Source organism: Uloborus diversus, chromosome 3 (genome assembly GCF_026930045.1).
Source record: "Uloborus diversus isolate 005 chromosome 3, Udiv.v.3.1, whole genome shotgun sequence".
Lineage (NCBI taxonomy): Eukaryota > Metazoa > Arthropoda > Arachnida > Araneae > Uloboridae > Uloborus > Uloborus diversus.
In genome coordinates, this window is record NC_072733.1 from 172,543,290 (window position 1) to 172,569,653 (window position 26,364).

At 35.6% G+C, this 26,364-nt stretch overlaps 1 protein-coding gene across 1 annotated transcript in view; it reads right to left on the reverse strand.

The window, feature by feature from the left end:
* LOC129219287 (AF4/FMR2 family member 1-like) overlaps positions 1 to 26,364 on the reverse strand; it is a 203,785-nt gene that overhangs the window by 58,105 nt on the left and 119,316 nt on the right. The window contains exons 3-4 of the mRNA XM_054853625.1: positions 7,267 to 7,369; positions 2,340 to 2,966 (exon numbers count right to left, since the gene is read on the reverse strand). Coding sequence (XP_054709600.1) covers positions 2,340 to 2,966; positions 7,267 to 7,369 — 730 coding nt within the window. The remainder of the gene's footprint in view (positions 1 to 2,339; positions 2,967 to 7,266; positions 7,370 to 26,364) is intronic.

The window sequence follows — 26,364 nt, forward strand, 5'->3', positions numbered from 1 at the left end:
AGAGAGAGGTAAAGGAAGAATGCTTCAACAATCGTTGTGTTAAAGCACTAAAGCACTGCCAACTATCCATTAAACAATTATTACTTAACTGGTTTAATTTTAAAAGTTTAAAAGCACTGTCATGCAAAGGGACTAAAAGAGCCCAAAGAAGAAGGACTAAAAGAGCCATCTGTCAAGAAAGATCATCTGTGTTTTTCGAATTAAGAAGCTGGCAAAATGGCCATTTCAGACGTCTATTCTTTCCACCACAATCATTACATACTAATCAAATATGGCTTCAAATTCATATTATTTCCTGTTGCAAGGCTCCGTAAAGAAAACAGTTCTTTTCATTCCAATTTTTTAAAAAGTAGATACCTCTAATCGAGGGGGGGAGAGGGGCGATGCGCACTGGAACAAAAGCGTAGACATCTGCAGCACTAAAACCTCTGTGCGCGTCTGTCTCTGTGTGCATGCGTCTGTAACCCTATCTCCTCCGGACTGTCAATGTTAACCAAGTCGATGCTGGTACCGTTGGTTACACTACATCCAGGGAAATCCATTCCGTCCTGTCTCCCCCCTCTAAACCTTCAAGGACCGGACATCCAGTCCGGACGGCATCCGTACTCCTGGATGTTCTGGGAACATCTTCGGGTAAAAGCATTAAAACCATCGTCACCCGTCGCAGAAAGCATTGAGTTGGAAAACAGGGGTTGGCGAGCGAGATGAGCAGAACGGAGCCCCCCGTAGGGGTTCGTTCCACTGAACTTCGTCCCTACTGAAATGTCTAATTTCTCTGAGTAGTCTGGGTTTCCGAATGAAAAAAAGGGGGCGATCATTCAGTATTACATTGGCTTGGTTGAGATTTGCTACTTATACCTCGGTGATATTTTACGTAGAAGTTTAGAGAGTCTTTTTAAGTGCTTTATAGTTAAATACATTGAGGAGCATTGAACATAGTGCCGCAAGAAAGAAGAAAGGTACAATTGCGATAATTTTGCATATAGAGTGATATCTGATATGCAAATGATCAAGTTTAGCGTCAATGCGCATGAACGTTTAACCTATAGTATCGGTGCAATTGGGAAAAAGGTGCTAAACAAACCAGTGCATAATTTAAGATTTATAAATGTTACGATTACATCTCGATTGTAGGAGAACTTTAATGAGTGAAGGATGCCGGGTAGATGAGTTAGAAAACGTTTCTCACAATTTAACGAGTTTGAAAGAGGTTTGATTATTGGCATGAAAATTGCAGGCTGGTAGACGTGTTGCTGCCCAGGTGGACCGTTCGGAGTGCTCCGTTAGAAACTGTTGGCGGCAGTAGACACGACATGGTACCCACGAGAAAAACTCACCAGAAAAACCTGGTCTGGAGTGACCAGGAAGGCGACGAGGAGAGAGGATCGAAGGATTGTGCGGCAAGCAGTCGTGGATCCCACAGTGACTCGTTCCACCATACAAGTAGACGTAGGGGTAGCAGTTGTTCCCCGAACCATTTCTAGACGTCTTGCCGCAGTGAATCTGCACTCCAGGCGCCCTTTTCGTGTACTCCCTGTTACACGGGACAACTTGACAACAAGATAATGCTCGCCCGAAAACAGCTAGAGTTGCTCAAGACTTCTTACGTCCTTTTGAGACTCTTCCGTGGCTATCCCGCTCCCCTGACTTGTCTCTTATAAAGCATTTATGGGATCAGCTGAAACACGGGATGCAGCTGTGCTACTCTGTGCAAGATTTACAAGTGGCTATTCAAAATTTGTGAGTCCATCTGACTCAGGACAAAATCAGACGTTTAAATTAGCTCAACGCCGGACCGTGTTGCGGCATGTTTTGCAGCCAAATGGAGTCCAATGCGTTATTGAAGCAGTACTGTATTTATCTCACTTCTTAGCATGTGTTTGCTTAATTGTTTAGATTATCAGATCAAGTTTTATCTCTCACCTGTATTATTATGTACATTAAATTCCACTTCAATCCAATGCTTCCTTTTTGGGGAGCCATTTTCAATGTTCCTGAGTGTATAAGTAAGCTTGTAAATAAATTCATAATGATTATGAATTTTGTTACAGGAACGTTGAGCTGGTTGAATGAAAGGGGAACTTGGGAAATTATAAAATTAAGCTAATTCGCTTTTCTTATTCTGGTGCTTGCGTTTTTAAAGTAGAGGTATGTCGGCTGTCCAAACATGAAACTGCAGAACGTGACAAAAAGTAAGATATGATAAACATTGAGACTGGATCGCATGAACATCGATATAAAGACATGGTACAATTTTGACGTAACGTTATGTTCACTTTAGTTTCATTACATTTGTGGGATTCCCATGATATTATAATTTATAAATATATACTACTCACCCGATCTGGATAGTTGAACATGCATGGCCGGAGAATAGGCCGCTTGGGCGGTGGAGCACTGCTTGTTTCTCCGTATTTGGGCACGGTAGACGGCAGTCCATTTTGAATGGAAGGCATACTCGTCGTAGGTTTTCCATAAGAACTGACCACTCCTGTCGAGTTGCAGAGGTTTGACGTGGTAGCAACATTGCTCCCACTCCCACTGCTTACATTGATGTTAACAGGGTTGGTAGATCGTTTGGGATCCTTGCTGTTGCTGTCCCAAGTGGCTGGATCCCGGGATCGGCTGTTGTCTATCCCATAAGGAGCCTGCCCCGGGGGAGGACAAGAAGCTGGGTAATATGGCTTGGATGCTGGAGGGGGCTCCTGCCGAACAGATTTCTGGTATGGAGCCCTTTTGTCGGGTCCCATTTTCGGAGGAGCCATTTGTGATGGCTTGTGCATACCATTGACTACGGGTGGCTTTTTGGCAGCTTGTTGAGCTCTGGGTGGAGGGGCAGAGCCGTAGCTATTTAATGAATTAGGTCTTGAGATGCCAATGAGATTTTTTGCGTCATTTATGAGCACTTGAGTGAAGTCGCCCAATGTATTTTTAATGCGACGGGATGTCTCATCTTCCAGTTCAACCTGAATTAAAAAAAGAAATAGCTATTTAGAAAACAAGTGATATACAGAGAACAATCTTAACATTCTTCAAAACATATATTTCATCTTTAAAAATGAAATGGAGAAAAAAGACTTAATAAGAGTGCCATTACCAGTAAGCTATGTAATGATTGCTAAGACAATTGAGGTTCTTGAAATTCAATACTACCGTTCGTAATTAAGATGGATGACTAGAATATGTGCGAAATAAAGGATATTTACGAGTTTACATTAAAATAAACATTTTCAAAGTTTTTGAAACCTATATATATTTTTAATAACTACTTTTTTCTCTATTCTTATGGAAAGGACAGATGAATCCAATTCAGAATCTCCCAGATACTCTAAATTCTTGACTAATATGGCGGGTGATCGAATCCTATACGACGTCAGTTTTGTTGAAACATGGAGCACCAAAGATGCACGTCATTTTTGCAATGCGGAACAACCGCATGGCTTCTATTAGTTTTTTATTTAAAAAAATATATTCTAGATTATTGGTCCAAATTTGTGAGAGTTCCGTATTTATCCCAGAATAATAGTCTGAAAAATACGTAAAAAGAATTGAAAGACTACAAATTCGAAAAGAAACGAATTGAAAGACTAAAGCATAGAGATTTTCAAAGATTTATTTCTACTGCCAGGCAGATTTTACCAGAGGCTCTACAAGAATAAAATTCTTTACTCACGTTAAGAGGGGAGATTGTGGCGTTACTGGTGAAAACTCAAGAGAAATTGAATTTCTACAGCCGCTCGTGATTACAAAGTGAAAGCAAAATGATCAATTATTACAGGAAGAATCTCAAATGAAGGGAGGTTTTTGTCTCCTGTTGGACCACCTCTAGCACGAATACACGATGCGACACTAGTGTGGATGGAGACTTGAGAGTGTCGTTCAATATCCTACAACTTTTTCGTTCGACATTTACTGTAAAGGTGCCACTAATTCGATCAAACTCGTAGACCGTCCAACGAAACGTCCAAAGTGATCCGGGTTACGTTCGATAGCTGTCAAATCAAGGAATCGAGAAGGCCAGAGAAGGTGATAATGTGGAAAAGGAAGTCCCCTGACACCCTTGCCGCTTGTGACCGAGCACTGTGCTGTTGAAAATGTGACTCCGGGAAACCCTGCTTAAGTGCTAACAGATGTGAGTGAAGCATGGTGCAAACGTATCATTACCCTAACTTGGTGTCGTGGAGGAGTGGTCATGTATCGTATGCCATGGCACCCGATAGTATCACCCTAGCTTCAGATGTGATGGGCCGCCGAAAACAAAAGCAGAAAAAGAGCTTTGACACTGTCTCCTACATTTGGAATGTTGTCCTGTTCGAAGGGATTGATCTGCAGCCGAATGAATCCAGATTGTCTTGGGTGACAAGTCCATATCAAATTTGGTGAATAATGAAACTTGTGTACGCTTACGAAGATCTTGCAGTGCCTTGCCTTTCAGCTGCACATCGCACTCATAGCTGGGGCGATGTTATGGGGGTACTATCGTATACGTAACATGATCACCCCCTAATGTTATCTACAAGACAATGACAGCGTGACATTACGCTTATGGAATGCTTCACGCACATGTGTTGGCATTCATGGTAAGACTCTCAGGAATCTCTCGCCTTCTCGATTCCCTGATTTGTCACAAATCGAGCATATATGGGATCACTTTGGACGGTAAGTTGGACAGCCAACGAGTTTGATCGAATTCGTGGCACACTAAGCAGTAAATGTGGAACGAGATGACGTTGGATATTGTATGATAATTTTAAACCTCAATCCTCCTCCTCGCCAGTATCGCATTGTACGTTCATGCTAGAAGTGGAACAGAGTACTAAAAGTTATATTTATTTGAACCCCTCCCCCCCCCCCCGTGTGTAAAAATTTCTTTTTATTCTGACAACTCTTTCTTGGTGCGTCGATTTCAATCTCAAATTTCAAAACTTGAACGCTTGAGTTATGAATTCGGGGACATTCTGCGTAAAAGCACTTAGTATAGTGATTTGAGCATATTTTCCAACAATGCAACAATCACGCCGTTTTCAGAATTTTCCTAGGAGATACCATGCAATGCCATCAACTGGGGTAACTTTGACCTTTGCACGTAACATTGCCCCAACAAACGAAATTAGATTGTCTTTTGTACAGTATTAGACGTAGAATCACTTATTCGTTTCAAAGCCCTAATAGGGGACATCATTGATTTGACTTCATTCCTTACAGATAGTACTAATTGATTTTTCGTTTGTTGGGCCAATGTTACCCACAAAAAGGCCAAAGTTACCCCAGTTGACGGTACGCACAAACATTTTTAAAAACATTTATCTTAACTTCCATACTATATGGGAAAGCATAATATTCAAAAAGTATTTCTAAAGGTAAAAATATAAATTATGAAATGTGTGAATTCTTCTGTGGCGAAAGTAAATTGATGATGTACTGAAACTCAATTTTAACATTTGTAACTAGACTAGAGTTTATCATGTGGAGAAACAAGTATGACCTTCAACTGCTGGGGACGCGTCACAAAAACTCGATAGTTTTAACGCGCATTTTTCTATTTAAACGAGTTTCCTCGTTGGACACAAATTAAATGGTGTAACTGACGGGAAAAAATGAACTCTGTGATAAGTTTTTTACAACAGCTGCAGGTTTAATTCATTCACTACCTGTTCAGAATATGAATGCCCTTGACATTCATGTCTTTCAAGTTACTTGCAGTTTATTATCTTTATTTGAACCTGAAGCTTATCTCTGCGCCGCTCCAAACATGTCAAATTCAGTTATAGAAGTTTAGAAGCTTTTCCTGTAAGCATTGTTATTAATATTTGCATAATAATTTCCTTTTCAGCGATTCGGATACGTTTATGAAACTTAATAATAATAATTACGCTGTCTGTTATGGAAACAAGTAGCAGCGCAGCATTATTTTCATGAATCTTTACGCATGTCGTCATCGTTAAAGCTAAATTCACCTAGTACAAAACTCTAATTTTGGATGCAATATATTCAAGTTTTGAATCGTTTTGAAAAATAGTAAACATTACTTCGCAATAATAAGGGTTAGTGATGAAACTTCTAAATACATGCTTTATGTATATCACAAAATAACTAATTGAAAACTTTTGTTGACTGCAATGGTAAATTTGTTTGTTTCAAATGGTTAATTTCTGTTAGTTTGTCCGAATGCGATGCTCAGACGAAACTGTAACACCCAGAGTATGAAATCCAGCAAAAGGACCGGACCATGGGGACGTGCATCTGGAAGTGCTTTTTTAAAAATTAAGATTATATTTGATCTTATTTATTATATTAGGAGATGTAATAAATTCTTTCACGTTTTTAACTTTAATACATTTGAAACGGCAGTTTTTGTGTTTAAGATGATTTTTTTTTCAAAGTTTATGACTTCCTTTTTTTTTTTTTTCACGTATTTATTTATTGCAAACGGTATTTAGAAATTGCTGTCCATAATCTAATGGCCTTTCAAGAAATTAAAATGTGTGGTTCATGCTTAGTTTAATTTAAAAAATAAAATTTTCTTTTGTCATTAAGATTTTCACAACGTAGGAATTGCTTTTTTCGGCAGTTTCCGATATATGTAGCATAACAACTGGTCACCGCCAGCGACATGTTTCAAATCAGTACTATCATATGCATAAATATAGACATATATTCGGTTTGATTAGAGTTTGCCAGCTGATTTCAGTTCAACAGCCTTCTTTTTGAATGATATTTTTTGGATGCATTGAAGTAAAGAATCCGTCCCAACTCAAAAATAAGCACCTAGCACTCACTAAGAAATGGTGCATCAATAAACTCTAAAAAAAACAAAAAACTTTGTGTTCTGAGTTTTAGTTCAGTAAAAACCTACTTCAAAAATTGCACCGTTTTTGCCAGAGAAAAATCTGCAATGTGGCAAAACTCGTGATATTATTTATTCTTACTTGAATATAGATCATTTTAAAGCAGATACATTACAGGCTGAAATAAGTCAATGCAAGTTCTCTTTCTCTTGTGACCAGCAAGAAGCTTCTATAGATATACATTTTACTTAGCATTCTGCAAGAGATCGCTTGTTCTGTCCTTGCGAAATTTAACTTGCACCAAAACAAGGTTATATTTTGTCAATTTAAATTTCAGTCCTTTTTTTATGTTCTTAGACACTAGAAACAAGGCTATATTTTGTCAATATCAGTTTTTTTTTTTTTTTTTTTTTTTTTTTTTTTGAGGTTCCTAGACAGTAGCAAGAATGCTCGTTTCGAAATAGGAAATATTACACACCTTAACTGGTTCCCCAAAGATTGGTTGCGGAGAAGGCTCACGAATTTCATCGAGAAGCTGGAGCCGCGCCCGACGTTCTTGTTCTCGAACGATGTCAACTCCTCTGTAACAAAAAGAACAATAACATAAGCAACTCAGAGTAATAAGTCTACATTGCAATTAAATAATGTTACAAAAAGTAACTCCAAAAGCATGAACGATACCAGGATTTTTTCAAGTAGCAACATGTTTTGAGAAGTAGATAATTGGTGAATCAATCACTTCATGACTACCCCGCACGGTTATTTAATGAATTCGTTACTTTCAATTTCTATAATTTTTCTTCTGTGAAAAATGTTGAATTTCGAAAGTGTGATTTTAATTTGAGCTGCATATCGTCGCCTCAGAGCAACAGTAAGACATCTAATTCCAGGAATAACACTAAGATATCCTACTGTTGCTCTGGGACGACGATATGCCCTTAGCCAGCTGTGGGAAACATCAACTAAATGACTTTGGAAGGTGGAGGTGGAAGACTGACGTGTTATAATGGGACCTAAAATACTTCAGACACACAAAATACCCTTAATCGTCCCAGATATAGAACTTGCTAAAAAAATTTTCCTCATTTTGTGTCAGCAAAGCTTTTGCAGAAGTAATTTTCAATGGATTATTCTGCCGTGTGCAGGTAAACGCCAGTATCTGCAGAAATGAGTTTCCGAGATATTTGAAGAAATGTGTGGCGATGTATACAATACTAACAATAAGAAAATGTTGGAATTCGACGTTTTTTTCGCGCCTTTTTTTTTCAGCGGAAACCAAATAAGCGAGCTTGTACAATAAAGATAGCATAAAATAGATGAAAAAAATGCAAAAAAGAAATTTGAAAATTTTGCAGTTACCTGCACACAGCAGTATTGTGTTGTTGACGTAAAAATTAGTGTTTATTTATAAAGGGAGTTTGATAGTAAGATTCATGCAAGCAATAATATTTCATTGATAATTTAAAGTCAAACAAAGTAAACAAACTCGCAAAACAATAGTACAAAACCGTAGCTTTTCTAAGAAACTTTTACGACTTCCATGTGATCGAGGCATAGTACTGACGTTGATGGAGCCAGCAGAAGCTCAAGTTTACAACTTTTGTTTCAAAAAAGTTATTATTTCAGTTTATAAGCTATACTAAAATATTAGAAACCATATAGAATACATTTAAAGCTTTGAACCGTTTTATAGATGTTTGCCTATATTTTCCTTTTGTTTTCAATCAGTTTATGTTGAATATATAGGTTGCGTTCGACGAAACTCACCGGTCGACCGGTAAGTAACTGGTTACTAACCGAAGCGTTCTATGATTAACCGGTTACCACAGCGGTTACCATTCTAAGTAGTTGATTGGTTGACCGGAGCACGTGATCATTAGCTGTCACGTGATTAACTAACCGGTCGCTCCCGGTCGAGGTCGTCGAATGCAACCATAGTGTATTATTCACGTATTTCTTCAAAAATATTAAGCCTTCAAAAATATGAAACATCTCTTCATTTTTATAGCTATACCACAACGTTAACGAAATTCTCAAGTAGCTTCATAAACTAAATAACAAAATTGATGTCATCAAGTAACATTTAAGCATATTCAGCTTCCATATCTCTTAGTAAGACCTCTTTCCTAAAGTAGAAAGGTCTTTACTTGTGGTAAGCTGGTTAAGTACACGTTTAGCCATAAATATTAGAGAAGGGATCGGATAAAAATATATTTTTGCTGTTGTTTCTCCTAAAAATAATTATCCGCTATGATTAATAAAAAGTAGTAATTCCATATGGTATTTAACTCAAAACTAATGGATGGAGGGGGGAAGGACAATAAATTTAAGCATTAATAAAATCTCATAAGATTAGAAAAATGGGATTGTGGTTTTTAAAAAAAAAAATATTTGAATAAGTAAACGGAGTTTTTGAACACCTAATCGTCTTCCAGAGTGCCTTCATTTTGGGCAGATAAAAGTGTCAGTGGTAGATGTTTAGAAATTTTGCTTAATTGTGATTTGTTGCTGAGAAAATGGAGACCAGTTTTAAAATAGTATAGCAACTATAGCAATGCAGTAACTATCTGTAAAATATTCTGTAAAATTTAGTTATTATTACACAAGCTTATTACCTGCGTCTAATGTGAGGTTTATACTTTGAGAATCTTCCCCTTTGCCCGATGATCGCATTAGGCTTCTAATCAATAAATAAACATATTCGAAAAATTTAATTTTTACATTACTTTCCAGTCATTAATTTTACCTTAGTTGTTCCTAGAATGAAATGTGTTAAAAAATGCTTTAAGCAGAATTGAGTAAAAAGTTGAGCTGTCTATTCTGCTTACCAGAGAAAGTTTAACTAGTTTCAAAAACTTTAGTTTCATATTGTTTTTGATGAAAAATTTTATTTGATACATTATATTTATTTTGCGTCGTCAATGCCGTGCCGTTTAAATGACAGCGTAAGGTTAAAATGTCAGTATAAGGTTCGAATGACGGTCATTACTCCTGTCAAAGGAACGCAAGCGAACTAATTATTAAAAAGAAAAAACTAAGTAGCAATTTACCAGACTCCTGTTTTATGTCTAAAAGGTCGAGTATCAAATTTAATCTAAAGAAAATTGTATCAGGTCTTTCAAAGCTTTTAACAGTATCATGTAAATTAGAAATGAATTGTCTATAAAAGGATATGATCTAGTTAAGTTGGAGTTGATAGGAACGCTACTCTTTCTTTACGCTTTACTTCTTAAAGCGAAGTATAAATCAAGATTGACAAGAGTAAATCTAGTTTTTGAAAAAATAAACGGAAATCGGAAGAGAATTATTGATTTTTTGGAGGAAGAAATACCATCAAATTTCAAGATTATTTCATCTGATGCTCCGAGGAGCATTTTTTTTTTCTTCTAACAATGAGCTTACATACTTGCAGTTATCAATGCTTCGTTTCTTACTTTCTCATTTAATTTTATTTGACGGAACCATGCATAAAATTGTTATCTACAAATACATAAATAAAACTGCAGTGTGATAAGTATTTGTTAAAAAAAAAAAAAAAAGAGTGCGCGTACCGTAAGAAAAGCGAAACCAATAAGAGTATCGATACTTGTAAAACTAGCCTATCGTCACTTACTGCCGACGGCTGGTAAATTAATTGCTGGCGTCGAACGTTTAGTGACGTCAAAGGGCGCTCTATAATTCATCCTTCGTTTTTAACAAATTAAAATTTTAAATACTAAATAGGAATTGATATTTAATTTTCTGAATTTGGTATATATGAATTTTAGGTTTTTATAACTGTATTGTGCTCAACACATTTAATCGGGTGTCATTTGTTGCGCATATATTTTCACTCTAACGGGATTTTTAAACTTTAAGTATTATGTATTTGAATAGAAGGAATTATTATGTGCCAAAAGAAAGTGCCAACTTAAAAAAAAAATTGTGTGTAAAAAAATAATGATTGGTACGTGTTGCGGGCGTGATCTTACAATCACACCCGCAACACGTACATATTTTTGAAGCGCAAAAAAATTTAGAATATTGATAATTTATATTACGATACATAATAGTTCCTTGTGTTCAAATATGAAAATTAAGGGAATAAAGTACAAATGTATAAGTAAAAGTGTCACACCCGTTCAAATGGATTGAGCACTTGAACATTATCTAGAGATCAAAATAGGATTACATAAATGGTAGAAAGTTCCCTATTTACGACTAAATACGGAGCTTTGAATGAAATTGAGATATTATCCTTTAAAGCACGGTTTTTAAGCTCTCTACAAAGCACATTCTCATAAATTATGGTTCATCTAAAGACTCACGCCACTTAAATCTCTCAAAAACTTCGATTCACGCAAACCAAAGACAAATATACACACACTCGATACCGAGGTCTTAAAATCCAATAAGTCATTCATTACATTTCTAATTAGACTGTAATACTATTTCAGTAAACTGGTTAACTAAGTGCACATCTCACTCAAGGGCAGATCCAGCTTTGAATGTTTGTGGGCTCATTATTGAAATGTGACCACAAAAACTGGAAGGTGTCGGGGATTCATAAGTGGTATTTCGGCACAAATAAGGAGCTCTAACTTCCTCTGATATCTTAAGTCTCCAAAAGCAGTTTTATGTTATCTTTGGTAGACACATCCCAGGGTACGCGCTTGATCTCACTGCAGTTCACTTTATTGAATTTGGTATTTTATTGTTCACATGAATTTCATTCGAAGATAAAACATCATGTTTTACCATTGTTGCCTACATTGACCCGAATGACTAAAAGCATCATTGGTTGAATTGTTGAAATATTCTTGAAATTTAAGGTTTAAATACATTTGAAAGTTTCGTTTTTATTATTTTCAGCGAAATTATTTGCTGTATTTTTTTTTTCTTCAATCAGCAGGGTTTCCCAAAACCATTTCGAGCGGCAAGTGAAAACTCTTTTGGAGCCTCCCAGGGAGCCCATAAGAACAGGGGCCTGGGGAGATTTTCCATTTAACTCCCCCTTCCCCACCATCATACAGAAAACTCCATTTGAGTTCATTCAAACTTTCCTTGCATAATTTTATTCTTTACGTACTTTAAAAAAACATTCTTTACTTAGCATCATGAAAGCAGGTATAGTAACTACCTAAACTTTATAAGAAATAGAATGAAATTTCAATATTTAACCTGTCCTGCATTCAATTGAACTCAACAAATTAATTACTTTTTCCTCCGACTTTTCTTGAATGTACTTTTAATTTCACACTGGTGCTGTCTTTACAAACTATCAGGGAGAAAATAGTTTCTAAAAGCACTGAGATAGTTTCCTTACATCTTAGTGCTATTTTAATGACTTTTAAAGACGCTTTAGAGCACTAAATTATGATCCGAGTTACAGAATTAAAGCAATGGCGAAGATTAAACATACGTTTTAAATCACAATTGAATTTATACAATGATGCAAACTCCCCCCCCCCCCTCCCTAAGAAAAATTGAAGGGTTCGGGGTAAAAATGCGATATGGCACATGATGTGAATTTTTCATTAGGCCAACTTCCAACTTATAAAAAATATTTATAGAATTTTTCAAAGGTATTATGCATCTATATTCTGCAATACTAAAAACAGATATGTTTTTCTCCAAGTGACATGATCCATTGTTATGTTTATTTCAATTTTAGTTATGAGAAACAAAAATTTTGATCGAAAAGTCACTCCTTCTGACTTTTGTCACATTTCTGCCCCGAGCCCTTCAATTTTTAAACTGAAATTTATCGTTTACACAAGAAAACCGCGATAAACTTTTCAAGAAAATCTACCATCCCTTTCTTCTTTAAAAAAGAAAGAAAAAAAAAACCCGAAACGAGACAATTTTTGTTGCGTAATTATTGGGGAAGTAGTGTTAGAAAAACCAAAATGAAGTAGAAGCGCTAGGTGACCTCTTTGTCCCAAAAGTTTTTTTTTCCTGTAAAACTCAAGGTCTTCGTCCAGCTTAAATTAGGACACAAGCACATGATCCCCATTTGTCTTCGATAAGCATAAACACAAAGTCCACTCCTTGCAGTGTCTGACAGATTTAAGCCAGTCGATAGAAATGTGCAAAAGCGGATTTAGTCTTAACTGCTTTCAAAACACACCCCGAAAAACTAAGCTCCTCAAAGGGAAAGGGACGTTTCATTGATATTTGTTTAGCTTCCTAAACAAAATAAATATCACATTGCAGACAAATCATCTTAAACCACTGTCGGTCGCTGGAGGACGCAATTGAGCGCGCCACCTATGCGACTGATCAATAAAATATCGATTGGGGATTACTGTTGCAAAAAGAACAAGGCATCCTCCACACTTACCACATTGTGCGTGCACTTTCCGTTAGTTTACAGATCAAATGAATCGTATTTCGCTCAATGCAAAAATTCTCACTTTCCAGTGGATGCGATCGAATGCATTAACATAACACACTTATTTCTTTCACAGTATGTATCATAGCATCGAAGTCTATTTCTTCGCACGCGCTCCCGCTACATGTGCGCTTGGAATTACGCGGGAGGAGCAATACAGGCAATAACTCCCCTCCCGCCCATAAATTTAAAAGTTACTAAACAAATTTACTTGAAAATCATTAATAATTTCAAAAAAAAACCGTTTTGTTTTGTTGTGAGATAAGTTTGATTTTTTAGCTATTGTGTGCAAAATTTACTTAAAGCACATGCCCGTGTCTCACACGGGTTTCTTGTGTCGCGCGTTATTTAATTTCTGATATGATGCGCGTTATTTCTCAGGGGCGTCCCGATCTGTAATAACAGGAAGTTTATCTGACCGTCCAAAAATTTCCTCATTCGGCACATTGTCTGCCAATTCGGCAAAATTATCATAATTTAGAATTGGAGTTCTAATCGGAAATTATCAAAACTCGGCGAAATTTGGAGTTCCATTCGGCAGATTGAGAATTTCGCCCTTCCAAAAACTAAAGTTCGGGGCGCCCCGGTTATTCTATTTTATTTTTTATTCCGTCTAAGATTCGTTCTAGTAACAATAGATAATAATTAAATTTATTTACCAAAAATTCATTGCTTACGCGATATACCACGTCATGCATTTTGATGAACAGCCACAGGCTTGTTTCGGACAGGGCCTGATTAACGCATGGTCCAGTGGGTCCGCGGACCTGGGCACCGCAAATTTAGGGGCACTAAAATAGCCTAAATTAACTTCCTTCCTTTTTTTCTGTTCCAGTGAACGTTCCTTTTCAGCTTTTAAAAGAATCAAAAATCATTTGAGAAGCTGCATTTCTCAGGATAATTTAAGCGTTTTCCTTATTGACCATTGAAAATTCTGTGACATCAAAATTAGATTTCAATGATTTGATCGACACATTTGCCTCTGTTTACTCCAGAAAGGAGCCTTTTTAAAGTTTGCTGTCAGAATTAGTTAGATTTTTTTTGCTATTTTTGCAGTGTTAAATTGTTTTTTAACTCATTTTCACCTTAAGGTAAAGCAATTTTAACTATGATTAGTATGGTGACTATCAAGTGTTTGATATTCAAATCCTAGGTGTCTGTCGTAATGTGTAGGTTTCTAGTATATTAGATTTATAGTATAAAACATTGACTTTAAAATTGTGCTGATTTTCTCATGGGGGGGGAGGGGCACCATCTTCTCAGGACATGGGCACCAGTTTGTCTTGATCGGGCCCTGGTTTCGAATTCCATATAATAAAGCAGTTGCTTGGTTTGGAAAAGGTTATTTTTCCATTTAAATTGAATTTTTAACCATTTTTATGCTTGTAAGTATGACAATTTGATTTCATTTGATTTTAATATTTGAAATTCAATGAACATGTAATCAAATTGTTGATACTTTGTTTGCATACCACTTTCTTAATAATAATAATTTTTACCTCGCCCCTAGTTGCTCTGCTCCTTACACAACTGAAATTGCAAAAAATAACTTACACTTCACTTATGTGCGTTCATTTTCTTTCTTTCTTTTTTTTTTTTTTTGCCAGTTTTTCTAAAAAAAAGCATTAACTGTAAATCGTAAAGTCAAAAATAAAAAAAAAGAAACTTTCGAATTTTTAAAATTAACTTGAATTCTGAAATTTTGAATTCAAATTATGTTTTTTGCAATCACGAGTTGCGACAGGACCCTACTCATTGGTTACTACTCCATTCGCTTGTTTCTAGAAACGGTTCCTGTTCCTGCTCTTGGGCGGTTACGTGTGTATAGTTGTGTATGTGTAGGCTTGTGTGTGTGCGTAGACCTGGGTGTATGCACGCTGGCGTGTGTGTATGTGTGTAAAAGCGCGTGTATGTGTGTAAAGGCGCGTGTATGTGTATGAGGGAGCGTGTGTGTAGAACATGGACGCCACCGACCAAAAGCAGCGGCTACCGGGAGGAGTCGCGCCTGCAGAGGACGGTGGGGTTGAAAAAGGAACCGGACATCAAGGACGGTCAAATGAAAACAATTAGCAATCGTGATTGCTCAATAATATGTGTAACTACTTCACCCATCAAAGGAGAGATAACGTTATAGCGATCAAAATTTGCCAAATATTTTGCAAGCCTAATTCGTGATTACGTGTTTTCAATGCTAAACGTAGGCACTGAGCTCCCTAGGAAAATCGGGGAAGATGCCCTGCTAGACCTTAAGTTTTTATGGGGGCGATGGCCACCTTGAGAAATTACAGAAATCTCCATTTTTGGTGTGTTTCTGCTTTTTTCATAATCGCATAATCAAATGATGACTAGTATTGAAGCAGTTCAATGATGCTATGAACGGTTTAAATAAATTTTTAATCAGCAATCACAGGGAAACTTGACCGCCGCTTATTAGCTCAAATAAAACCTAATTCTAAACGTCAAGCATCCTTTTCACGGTTCGAGCAGTCTGGAAACACTAATAGGCTTCATTTTCATGACATGGGATTGTGCGCTACATTCAGCACTTCTGAATTGAATGATACAAGAGAGATCCAGACTCTTCGAGTTCAATTTCAATCAAAAAGGGGAGAAAATACCATTTGAAAATTCCGACTGGAATAATTGATCGAATATTGCGAAGCCTGCAATAAACAATATCTCATCAAAAACAACCCTGTTGTAAAAATTTCCCCGCCAAGAAAACCTTTAACTTTTCCCGCACTAAAAAGAAAACCTGCATCCTAAACCCAAAAACCCTCAGCCATAAAAAGTTATGATATCTAGTTTGCCCGCCAAGTATCTGCCAAACTATCATCCTCCCTCTTCACCTTTTTCATTACAGCCACTTCCATTAGAACCTCCTCCCACCTTCAACTCCTCAGAAATATGGATAGATCTTTTAAATTGTTTATCTTGTTTGGCGAGAAGCTTTTTGCTCACCAAGCAACCACTTCACTTTGAAAAGCTTCCCGCCAAACAAGATAAACAATTTAAAAGATCTATCCATATTTCTGAAGAGTTGAAGGTGGGAGGAGGTTCTAATGGAAGTAGCTGTAATGAAAAAGGTGAAGAGGGAGGATGATAGTTTGGCAGATACTTGGCGGGCAAACTAGATATCATAACTTTTTATGGCTGAGGGTTTTTGGGTTTAGGATGCAGGTTTTCTTTTTTGTGCGGAAAGTTAAAGGTTTTCTTGGCGGGGAAATTTTTACGGCGGGGGTTGTTTTTGATGAGATACCACATCTTTTTGCATTGATATTATTACTTTGTCTGTATTTTTAGAATTGAGAACTTCAACAGGGTGGCGACAGGAACTGGAAAAAAAAGTTCCCTGACTTTTCCCTGATTTCCCTGATTAAGTTCACCAAATTTCCCTGATTTACGTTACTTATAATAATGGTTTCCTTTCTTTGCCCTACCTGAAAAGCATTGCATATTAAATAAAATGCAGTGTTTAGAACGATTTATGCTGTTAATTAAAAATATATTTTGATAAGATGCTTCCCTTTTTTTGGTAAAAATAGTGTATTAAAAATTATCGGCAGAGAAATATTGTAGGAAATCTAAAACAAATACTTTACTTCCAGGAACCAGTTAACATAAGAATTCTAAGAAATTATTAAGACCACTCTTGAAGACATATCTAATCATGATAAAACTAAAAAATTTAAATGGAAATAATCTTGAACTGAATTTTCAAGCAGTATAAGTGTTGCTGCAAGAACAACAAGTGATAGTTAAAGTATAGAAGTAATGTAGTGGGACTTACGTAAATAATACTGTCGTCTGCAGGTAAACAGTAGTATCTGCAGAGATTAGTTTTCGTGATATTTGAAGAAATGTGTGGTGGATTCAGTACTAACAATAGGAAAATGTTAGAATTAAGACTTTTTTTGCGCCTCTTTCTCAGCGTAAACCAAATAAGTGAGTATGTACAGTAAAGAAAACGTACCATAGAATGACAAAAATGTAAAAAAACTGCTGTTACTACCCTTAACCTGCACAGGGCAGAATAGACATATTTATGTAAAACAAATTGAAATCTTCCAACAACCAGTCATATTGAGCTATTCCCTAACCAAGAACTTAGGTTTTAATGAATGGATACAGAATTTTAACTATTAAAAAACAATAAAAATATATTTACTTATTTACACAACTCAATTTCAAATGATTTCATTAATTGTCGAAAAAAAATCATAGATTTCTTTAGTAACAAACATTTAAATGAAAAAAAAAAAATAGTAATAGTTTCAAAATATATATGTATATGGTTTTAAAATAAAAGAGTTTTCAAGTCTGAAAAAAAAAAAAAAAAAACCCTGCGTGTAATTTGAAGTGACAGCGAATAATACCATGGCAAAAAAACAATTTTGATTTTCAGTCAAAATTCAATTTTAATACAACAAATAATTGGTGAAACATTTGTAAGGAACTAAAGTACTTCATTTTGCAAAGAAAAAAAAGAATTTTTTCTTCATTTGATCAATTTTCCCTGAATTTTTGTTATTTTTTCAATATTCCCTGATATTTCCCTGATTTTTCCCTGATCTCCCTGATCTGTCGCCACCCTGTTCAAGTCAGAAAATTTTCAATTGAAACAACGCTGTTTTGTGTTTTTAAGGAACAATAATGGCTAGCCTAATTTTACGTCAAGTTATTTTCTGACTATTAAGATTCTATGTTCATTTTGCGAGAATTGAAAGGTTTAAATTTTATTGCAATACTTGTATCCTCTCTGTTGCAAAGAAAACTTCTTGGATAATAAAATACTATGTTTTAAATTATATTGTTTTCGAGTATTTTACAACTTTGCAATAAATTCTATTACAGTTTCTTTATTTGACAGAGTATTCAACATTTTCATGAAGGTTTCTTTAAATGTTTTACAGCTTGAGGGCTATTTTAATCTAGCTTTTCACTTTTTGTTTAATTACATTTTTTCTTAAATCGTGGATTATTTTACGTTTTATGGGATAATTTTAATTGTTTGGTGATTTATCTTTTTCTTGATAGAAGTCTTTGTCTTGTTTAATACCTAGTTTTGTTTAAAAGTTCATTTAAAAAACGAAATAACGCATGTTATCACCAAGCAAAAAAAAAAAAAAAAAAAACTAAGCCATTAAATATTTTAAATTTGAATGTGACAGAAGATCTATACAACTTTACTCGATGTCAAATCGCGAATATCCCAAACTTGCCATAGCGAATGCGCATGTTGCGCATGGACTAAGCTCATTAAAAGTCTTGCTTAAATTAATTGCAGAATTTTTTTCAGCTAACAAATTACTGCAAAGCACGGATATCCACACACGTATTTCATATATTTTCAATTCATTATGTGTTGTTTGTGAAAATCCATTAATTTAGAAAATAAGCAAACCAATAAAAAAGTGCTTTTTTTCGCTTTCAATTAAAAAGTTATATGTGCCGTATTCATATGCGTACAGTTTCATATAATTTGTCACGTAAAATAGTGTAATGGTTTAACCCCAGTTTCGCGCCGACATTTAGAATTTCTTCCCTCCATAAATATATCAAAACTGAAAAACAGGGGAAGGAAATTCCGCATCGGCAAAACTTTGCGGGGGGGGGGGGGGAGGACAGCATTCTCATCTCATTCATTAATTTATTTCTCTGCTTAAGTATAAACAAACAACATAGAATCTGAAAACAGGAAGCCCAATGAGCTAAGTCTGCGCGCATGCGCAGTCGCTGTGGCAAATTTGTGATACAGTAAAACCTGTAAAGTTGACCACCCTTGTAAGTTGATCACCTATCTATGTTGACCGCTTTTGTCTGGAACAGAATTAGTCCTATCTCATAAAATGAAGGGAAACCTCTGTAACTTGACCACCTCTCTATCTTGACCACCTGTCTATCTTGACCACTAATGTTCGCCAAATTTGGTTCGGAGTATTGTAAAAAAAACCTTTGTAAGTTGACCACTTGGTTTCTTTTTTTTTTCTTTAGCAAATTACTTTATTATATTATTTATTTGTTTTTTATTTTTATTTATTTATTTTTTTTTCATAGCTTTCCAAGAATGTTTTTAATTCTTTCATGACAGAACAGCATTTTACTAACTAAATCAGCAGCATAAAGCTTAATGCTGCTCTTTATTCTCCAAACTTGTTTTTCATTTGTTGTTCTATTTGAGATAGCCTTTTGTACTCTGTTCAATGAAAATAGGTGTCAGTAGAAAAGTTCAAAGTCTTTCCTTTCAGTTGCAATATGTTGTGACAACACAGGAATTGTGCTAAAAAGAGCAGGCCCGGATCTATACATTTTGATTCCCCTGCAACAAAATATGTAGGGCCCCTCCCTAGTGACCAGCAGTGTCTATTAGTAAAGTGAATAAGTCTTAGTGCTAGTTTTTTTTCTTTTTTGTATTTTTTCTTCAATTTCTAGGGCCGTTAGCTCCTTTAAGGACACGGGCCTCTCGCATTGCGGGTACGCAGTTCTGGACTTGGAAATGAGTAAAGTTACATGTTTCTGGTGCAAGGGATTAAGAGATAGGACATTTTGATTTTGCCTTTATGAACTGGGAGAGTCGAGCTTGTTGCTCTTTGTGCTATAAGTTTTTCATGAAAAGGAAAGAGAATATTAGCTTGCATACATAGAATTTCTAAAACTTAATTGTCCAATATAGTTAAAAACAAGGAAAAACTAACAAAATTATTTGAATAGTATTTTTAATTATTGTTTCACTTTTAATAATATTAAACAATGAAAGTGAGTTGAACAGAAAGAGTAAGGATGAATTCCTCAAAAAAAGAATACATGGTGCAAGAAATGACAAAAAGGAAAAAAAAAAATATTACCGTCTTTTATAAGTTGACCACCTGTCTAAGTTGACCGCCAAAGTACTGCACCGCGAGTGGTCAACTTACACAGGTTTCACTGTATATGCGATTTGACGTCTAGTTGCAACTGTTGGATATGTTTTAGTCTTGATTGAATTTCATTTCCTAAGACAACTTTGGAATAACTGTTAGATCTGTTCTAACCTTGCAATTGCAGTCCGAGATAAACAAACCCTATGAGCTGAGAGTAAGTACATAAGAATTTAGGGAAAATTAGTGATTTTCAAACTTCAATTACTCCGGCCCATGATGTCCCTGGGGGTTTAATTTTCGTATATGTACTCAATGGCCGCCCAAGAATATGCATACAAAATATCATTACCGTAGCTCCCCGGGGGGTTGTGATAGAACCCCGGGAAGGTACAATTTGGGGGGTAAAAACGAGGAGGGAAGGGGGGGTCAAATGGCACAAAAGGCACATCAGTAGGGTACAAGAAATGTGTGTGCGAAATTTCAGCTTGATTCCTTTTTTCATCTGGACTGGAGCCCTGTCAAAGAAAGCGAAAACTTTTTTGAACAGCGATTTTATAACTTTAATACTTCCTCCCCCTGATGGTCCAGGGGATTGTATTTTGGTTTACGGCGTCAGTCGCCAATAGAGATTGAGTGTACCAAAAATCAACTCCGGGGGGTCTTCATGGGGCTGAGATACAGAGGGGTGAAAAACCCAAAAAAACCCAACTTGTTCTGTCGTGTAATCTTAGTCTTGGTCGCTTGAATTTTCTTTCGTCTTTGGCGGTGGATTTGCTTCAGTTGGCTGCTGACGTTTGATTTCCTTGGCGGGGCGGGACGCTCCCGCGTCCCGTGATACGTAGTATCATTTACTAGGTAAATGTTTGACATTCGCTGATTTATAACAATTTTCCTACTTTTATTTCCTCAAATGAATCGCTGATGTGAGGCAGTATCCTTCTATAAGTCTTCTAGGCAGGAATATACTTCGATTTTAGTTAGACGGATTTGAACTTCGCATTATTTTCAGGTCTGAGATTATATTAGGGATTAGCAACGGTCTTGAATGTCATAACAAAAAGTTTTCGAAGAGTGGCAATAGTCGCTTTTACAGAATAATTAGCGCTTTATAGACAGCATTTAACTCGCATAAGTTGCTGCTGTCAGGCCTTAAAAACAATTGCGAATTTTATAGTGCTACATTGTCAATAAGATAATTTATAGTTGGAGATAACTTCAGGGAAGAGTAAAAGTTAAAGAAAAAATCAATATGCTCTCGTGGTTAATACCATCATTCAGAGTGTAAAATGTTGGAACTAAAGCTGGAAAAAATTTCGTGTTGACTATCAATCACCACCAAGTTCGCTTTTAGCATGTTCAAGTTACGATAAGTTTTCGGTACTGTCGGGGTCGGGACATTTCTTGTAATCTCGTTTGCTCTCGAAATTGCAATACGATTCAACACCATTTGGGCAAAGAGTTATTTAAAGCTGCTTCCGAGCTTCCAATTCAATTCTATGTGTCCAGTAGAAGATTTTTAAAAACCTCTTGTTTGACTGATGTTTTTGACATTACAGAGAGGTATCACAATTGCATGTCAGTTAACAGTATGAAAAAAAAAATCATAACGTAGCTACAGTTTATTTTTATTTCGCCGATAAATGCCTACTTCGGGACTGTGGAATTTTTGGATTATAGCCACAACAGCATTTTCAAGTTACTAATCTTAGATAGGGTTTTATTGGTATAACAGCCAGAATTTACTGCACCAAAGTTAATTTTCCTTTAGCGAAGTTTCTCGATACTAAACACCTTAACGGAAGTGACTTCCTAGAAGATTTTTAAGCCCCGTCCAGGTTTGCACAAACATGCAGAGCGAACGATTCTATGCTTGCGCTGCCACTCTACGCATGCAGATCACGTGTCGCATTTACATATTGAATAAGAGAAAACCAGGGAAACTACCACCTAGTTCTACAATGTGCCACTACCACCACTTCAACGCCAGTGCCGTCAAGCGTTAAAAATTTCGTTGGCACAAAATGACGTCATTTTGTCAATGCTTATCTACCGACCAAGCCAGAAATAAGACTTTTATACATAAATCTTCCTTGAAGAACGCGTATTTAAACACAACAAATTCCAGCAAATTCCTCATCTTAGAGCTTGAGTCGGTCGTGACAGTTCGCTGACGCAAAAAGTCATCGCAAAAAGTCAGTGTTGCAGCGTTTCATACGGACCCAACCCATAACAAAACATTTACACAATCCCGTTCATCTAAATCGTTTTCAGAAAATAACAATTTAAAAGAAACGATTCCCACAGTTTCCTCATCATTAACACGTTAACTTGAAAACCCAAACTACTAAATCTGTTACGAGATTTGAAAAAAAAAAAAAACGAAAGTTTTTAAAACAATGATAAAAAATACTAAATCTTGGAATTCATTCTAGGTCAGGCAAAACATAAAAAAAGTGACGCCTTCAATTTCGAAACACTTTCAGCAACACTAACCTAATTTAATGGATGATTGAAGCTTCCGAGTTTTATAAGGAAACATTTCCATTAATTTAGCAAATCGTCACTTCCAGGTTTGCTTTTCTTTTTATGTAATGTTGCGCTTTCTATTCCCAGAACTTTCTTAACATCTTTGATTTGATCACAAAAGAAAATTTAAGTCAATAATATATTTAGTCTGGCATTGGCATTGCGTTTATTTGAATCTAAAATGTAATTGATACAATGATTGATTTTTAAACGCGGTGTGCTATACATTATTATTATTATTACGAAAGAAAGCTTAAGAATTGCAAATTACACCGAAAGATTTTCTATTAAGCTTTACCAATTCGAATTTTATTTCAGAAGTAAAAATTGTTTTCTTTCACTTATTTCGTCTTTGGTCTTAAAACAAGAACAACAAGATCACATCTTTCATTCATGATTAAAATTCAGCTCTCAGCTGAATTGTCGAGATTATCTAGTAATATTTTACCTTGTTTTATTTTACTACGAAGGAAAAATAACGAAGTTTTCATTTGATAAAGAACTAAACCGTTTTATGTATTTTCCAACTAAAAAGTCCCTTACTCTAAACGTGATGGTTGCTTTCACCAAAATGAACACTAAATTTTTTTTTTTTTAAAATGATGCAAATAAAGAAAAAAAGCTCTGTATGAAAATATGTATTTTCCAACGTATGGTTGAAATAACACCGTACAGATGGCATTTTCTGGGGGGGGGGGGAGGAGGACTATAGTTGAATTTTTAAGAGTTGTACAAAAAACATCACTCTACCGACATATCAGAGTTATACAAGTATCTCTTAATTAGAGTTGGGGTCAAAATTAACCTGGCAACATTGTGAAAGTTATGCAGATCCTAATCACAGCATTACGACTGTCCAGTTATTTTTACCTTAACTATAGAGAACCAAACGCTTCGGGACGGGAAAAAATGCCCTTGCTAAGTCCCAAAATATACTCTTTCCAAAACTGAAAAAAAAAAACTTAAAAAGGCATAAACGGACTCGTCGCAAATTCACGATCGGAAAAGCAGATGCTTCAAAGGAAATCAGAATTGCAAAAACGGACCCTTAACGAAACTATTTGCATAGAAACAATCTCTTTAAAAGTCTATATTGGGGAGAGTTTCTCTAAGAAAAAGGGATACCGTCGTGAGCAGTGGAAGTGATATTTGTAACCGGCAATTTGAAAAGACTGCAGCGGGCCGTTAAGAGGCAACAGGGCAGTGCAAAAAGGCACTAAGGCATTTCAAAGGGAAAAGATACTACATGATAATAAGAGGTTACATGCTCAATTACGTTATTCATTTTTAGTCTATTTGTTTTGATCAACGAGTAGCAATAAGTCTGTCAAAATACATACATAAAAATTAGTGGATAGGCCTTTTCTTGGGCTGTTGATTTTTATAATTTATTTCTGTTCAGTTATTTTGTCCTGCAACAACAGCTACAATTCATCAAATCTACGAGTACTTCAAAAAGTTCACTAGCATGCAAAAAAAAAGTCTTCTCTACTAGCAGTTACTTATTTTTATCTAAAGCTTAACATTGTTCATCTAAGCAGTTTTGGCAACCCAAAAATAAATATTAAAAATTTCTGCTTAAAATCAAATTGGCAAATAAAATTATATGCATGAAAATATAAAATCAGTGTGTGTGTAAAATCTTGATTGTACCGGTATCATTTTGACGTCTACTACGGATGCTATTGTTTTAAAGGTCCTCGCGTAGAAGGTTTAAATCTATTTATACATACATGCGTGCATGTTTACAATCCGTTACTTTTACATATTTTTAATATCAAACAGCATATGAGTCAACTGTTAACCCAAAACGGCAAAATATTTAAATAATTTCGTTTGCACTAAATTACTGCACTTTTGCTACGTTTTATCCCTACTGTAGTAAAACATTTAAATGAATAAAATTACTTCAATGTTAGATATAATTGTACTTGTACATGACATTTTCTTGAAAACAGAAGTAGCTCATAAATTTCATGTTGTCTTAAAACTCACACTAATAACAATGCAATTAAAACTCATCTTAATGGAAAAATAAATAACGTAATCTATTAAAACCAAAAGCAAATAAACTGAACTTAAATAAATTGGACATAAATGCCAATAATAATAATAACTATTGGAGGAAATAAAAAGGGAAGCATTTTAGAAATTAATAAATGCATAATTAAATAATATCAACGGCAAATTGCAATATTAATAAAAATGTGAATGAATTGTAATATCTAAAAATAAATAAGAAAAATAAATAATTTAAGAAATAAGAAAAAAAAATGAAGCACGAAAAAAGTTCAGAGTAAATGACAAATAAATAATTAATGTCAATAAAATATTGAAATCAAAATAAATTGTTACAGAGAAATAAAACATATTTCGTAGTGAAATATTAGAAGTAATTAGAATTATTTAAAAATACAAATAATTAATAAATTCTTTGCAACAATTGAAAGAAAAATATATCTAACTTACTGATACATTCTATTTATGCTTGCATAAAAATAATCAACACAGACGATATCAGCTCAATATTTAAAACAGCAATTTCTCTTCGGCAAGATTCACAACGATCCTTTTCTCAAGCATCCCTAATAGCGGTCATTTAATCCCGACTCACACTTCAGTTTCTCCACATCCACTCATTCCGTAATCCCCTCTCACTTTAGTTTCTCAGTCCACTCATTTCCTAACCAAAGAACACCACTTCCCTGCCCAACCTAACCGTCCATCAGCAATAGTCACTCGGTTCCACTCTAGCGCTTCTTCCACTGCAAGTTTCTGCTGGACCAGCTTTTTTCCACCACTGCCGTCGTGTTTATGTCCCCCGAAAGGCCTCTCGGATATCGGTAAGCAGAGCGACAACAGGTTTCAAATCGCTTCTGGGACAAAAAATGAAAATACACCGAATCAAATGGAAGGGGGGGGGGGGACCGAAAAGTAAAAGTACCCCTTTTTTTTTGCTTTGTTGTCTTGGCCTTGGAGCCTATCTGGAAAAAGTAGTCTGAAATCTTTGATTTCTTTGAAAGGGGGGGGGGGAGGGAGGGGGGTGCTTGAGTAATTTTCCTAGAATATGATAACTAAGGAGCGATTTCTTTTAAACAGCAGGGTTTCCAACACGTTATCAACCCTCATTAAATACGGGCATCCTTTTTTATATGTACCGTAAAAGAGCCTTTTGAAAACAACAATTATTTTCCCCTTGATGTTTTCGTTGCCAATGGTCAAACCTACGCTCTGAAATTACCAGACTCTTATTTTTTTCCCGTGCTTTTGTGTGACGATCCATCAACATTGCATTTACATACAGCTGTAATGACAATGATAATTTTAAGAAAACCACATGAATAAAATTGAGCAAAAATTATGCAAATGACCCGAATTTTCTTCAGGAGAGAGTAATGAGAACCTGTTTATAAAGAAACTTAAAAACGTCTTAAAATGCACTGCGCTTCTTGTCGTCCAAATAACCTGAAAACTCATTCATAATTGAATGTTTGTTACGTGTTTACCTATTTTTAAGTTTTGAAGATGAATAGTTGTTTATGAAAGGCTGTTTTTCAAACCTTTGAGCTTGGTGCTTTCAATTTCAAATGAATAAGAGGAGCAAAAGTGAATATTTGAGAGCTCGTTTTGCACGAACAATGAAACACAGAATGCTGGCAAAATAATGTGACGTTATACACTCGCGAAATAAATTTCATGTATGTGCTTCGGGGTTACTGCTTAATTAAGGAATGAAGATCTTGGAGTGTATGACATCCAAATAAAGCTTGGATTTGCTTAGATATCTGTCTTAAACCCCGGAATTAAGTTTTATCCA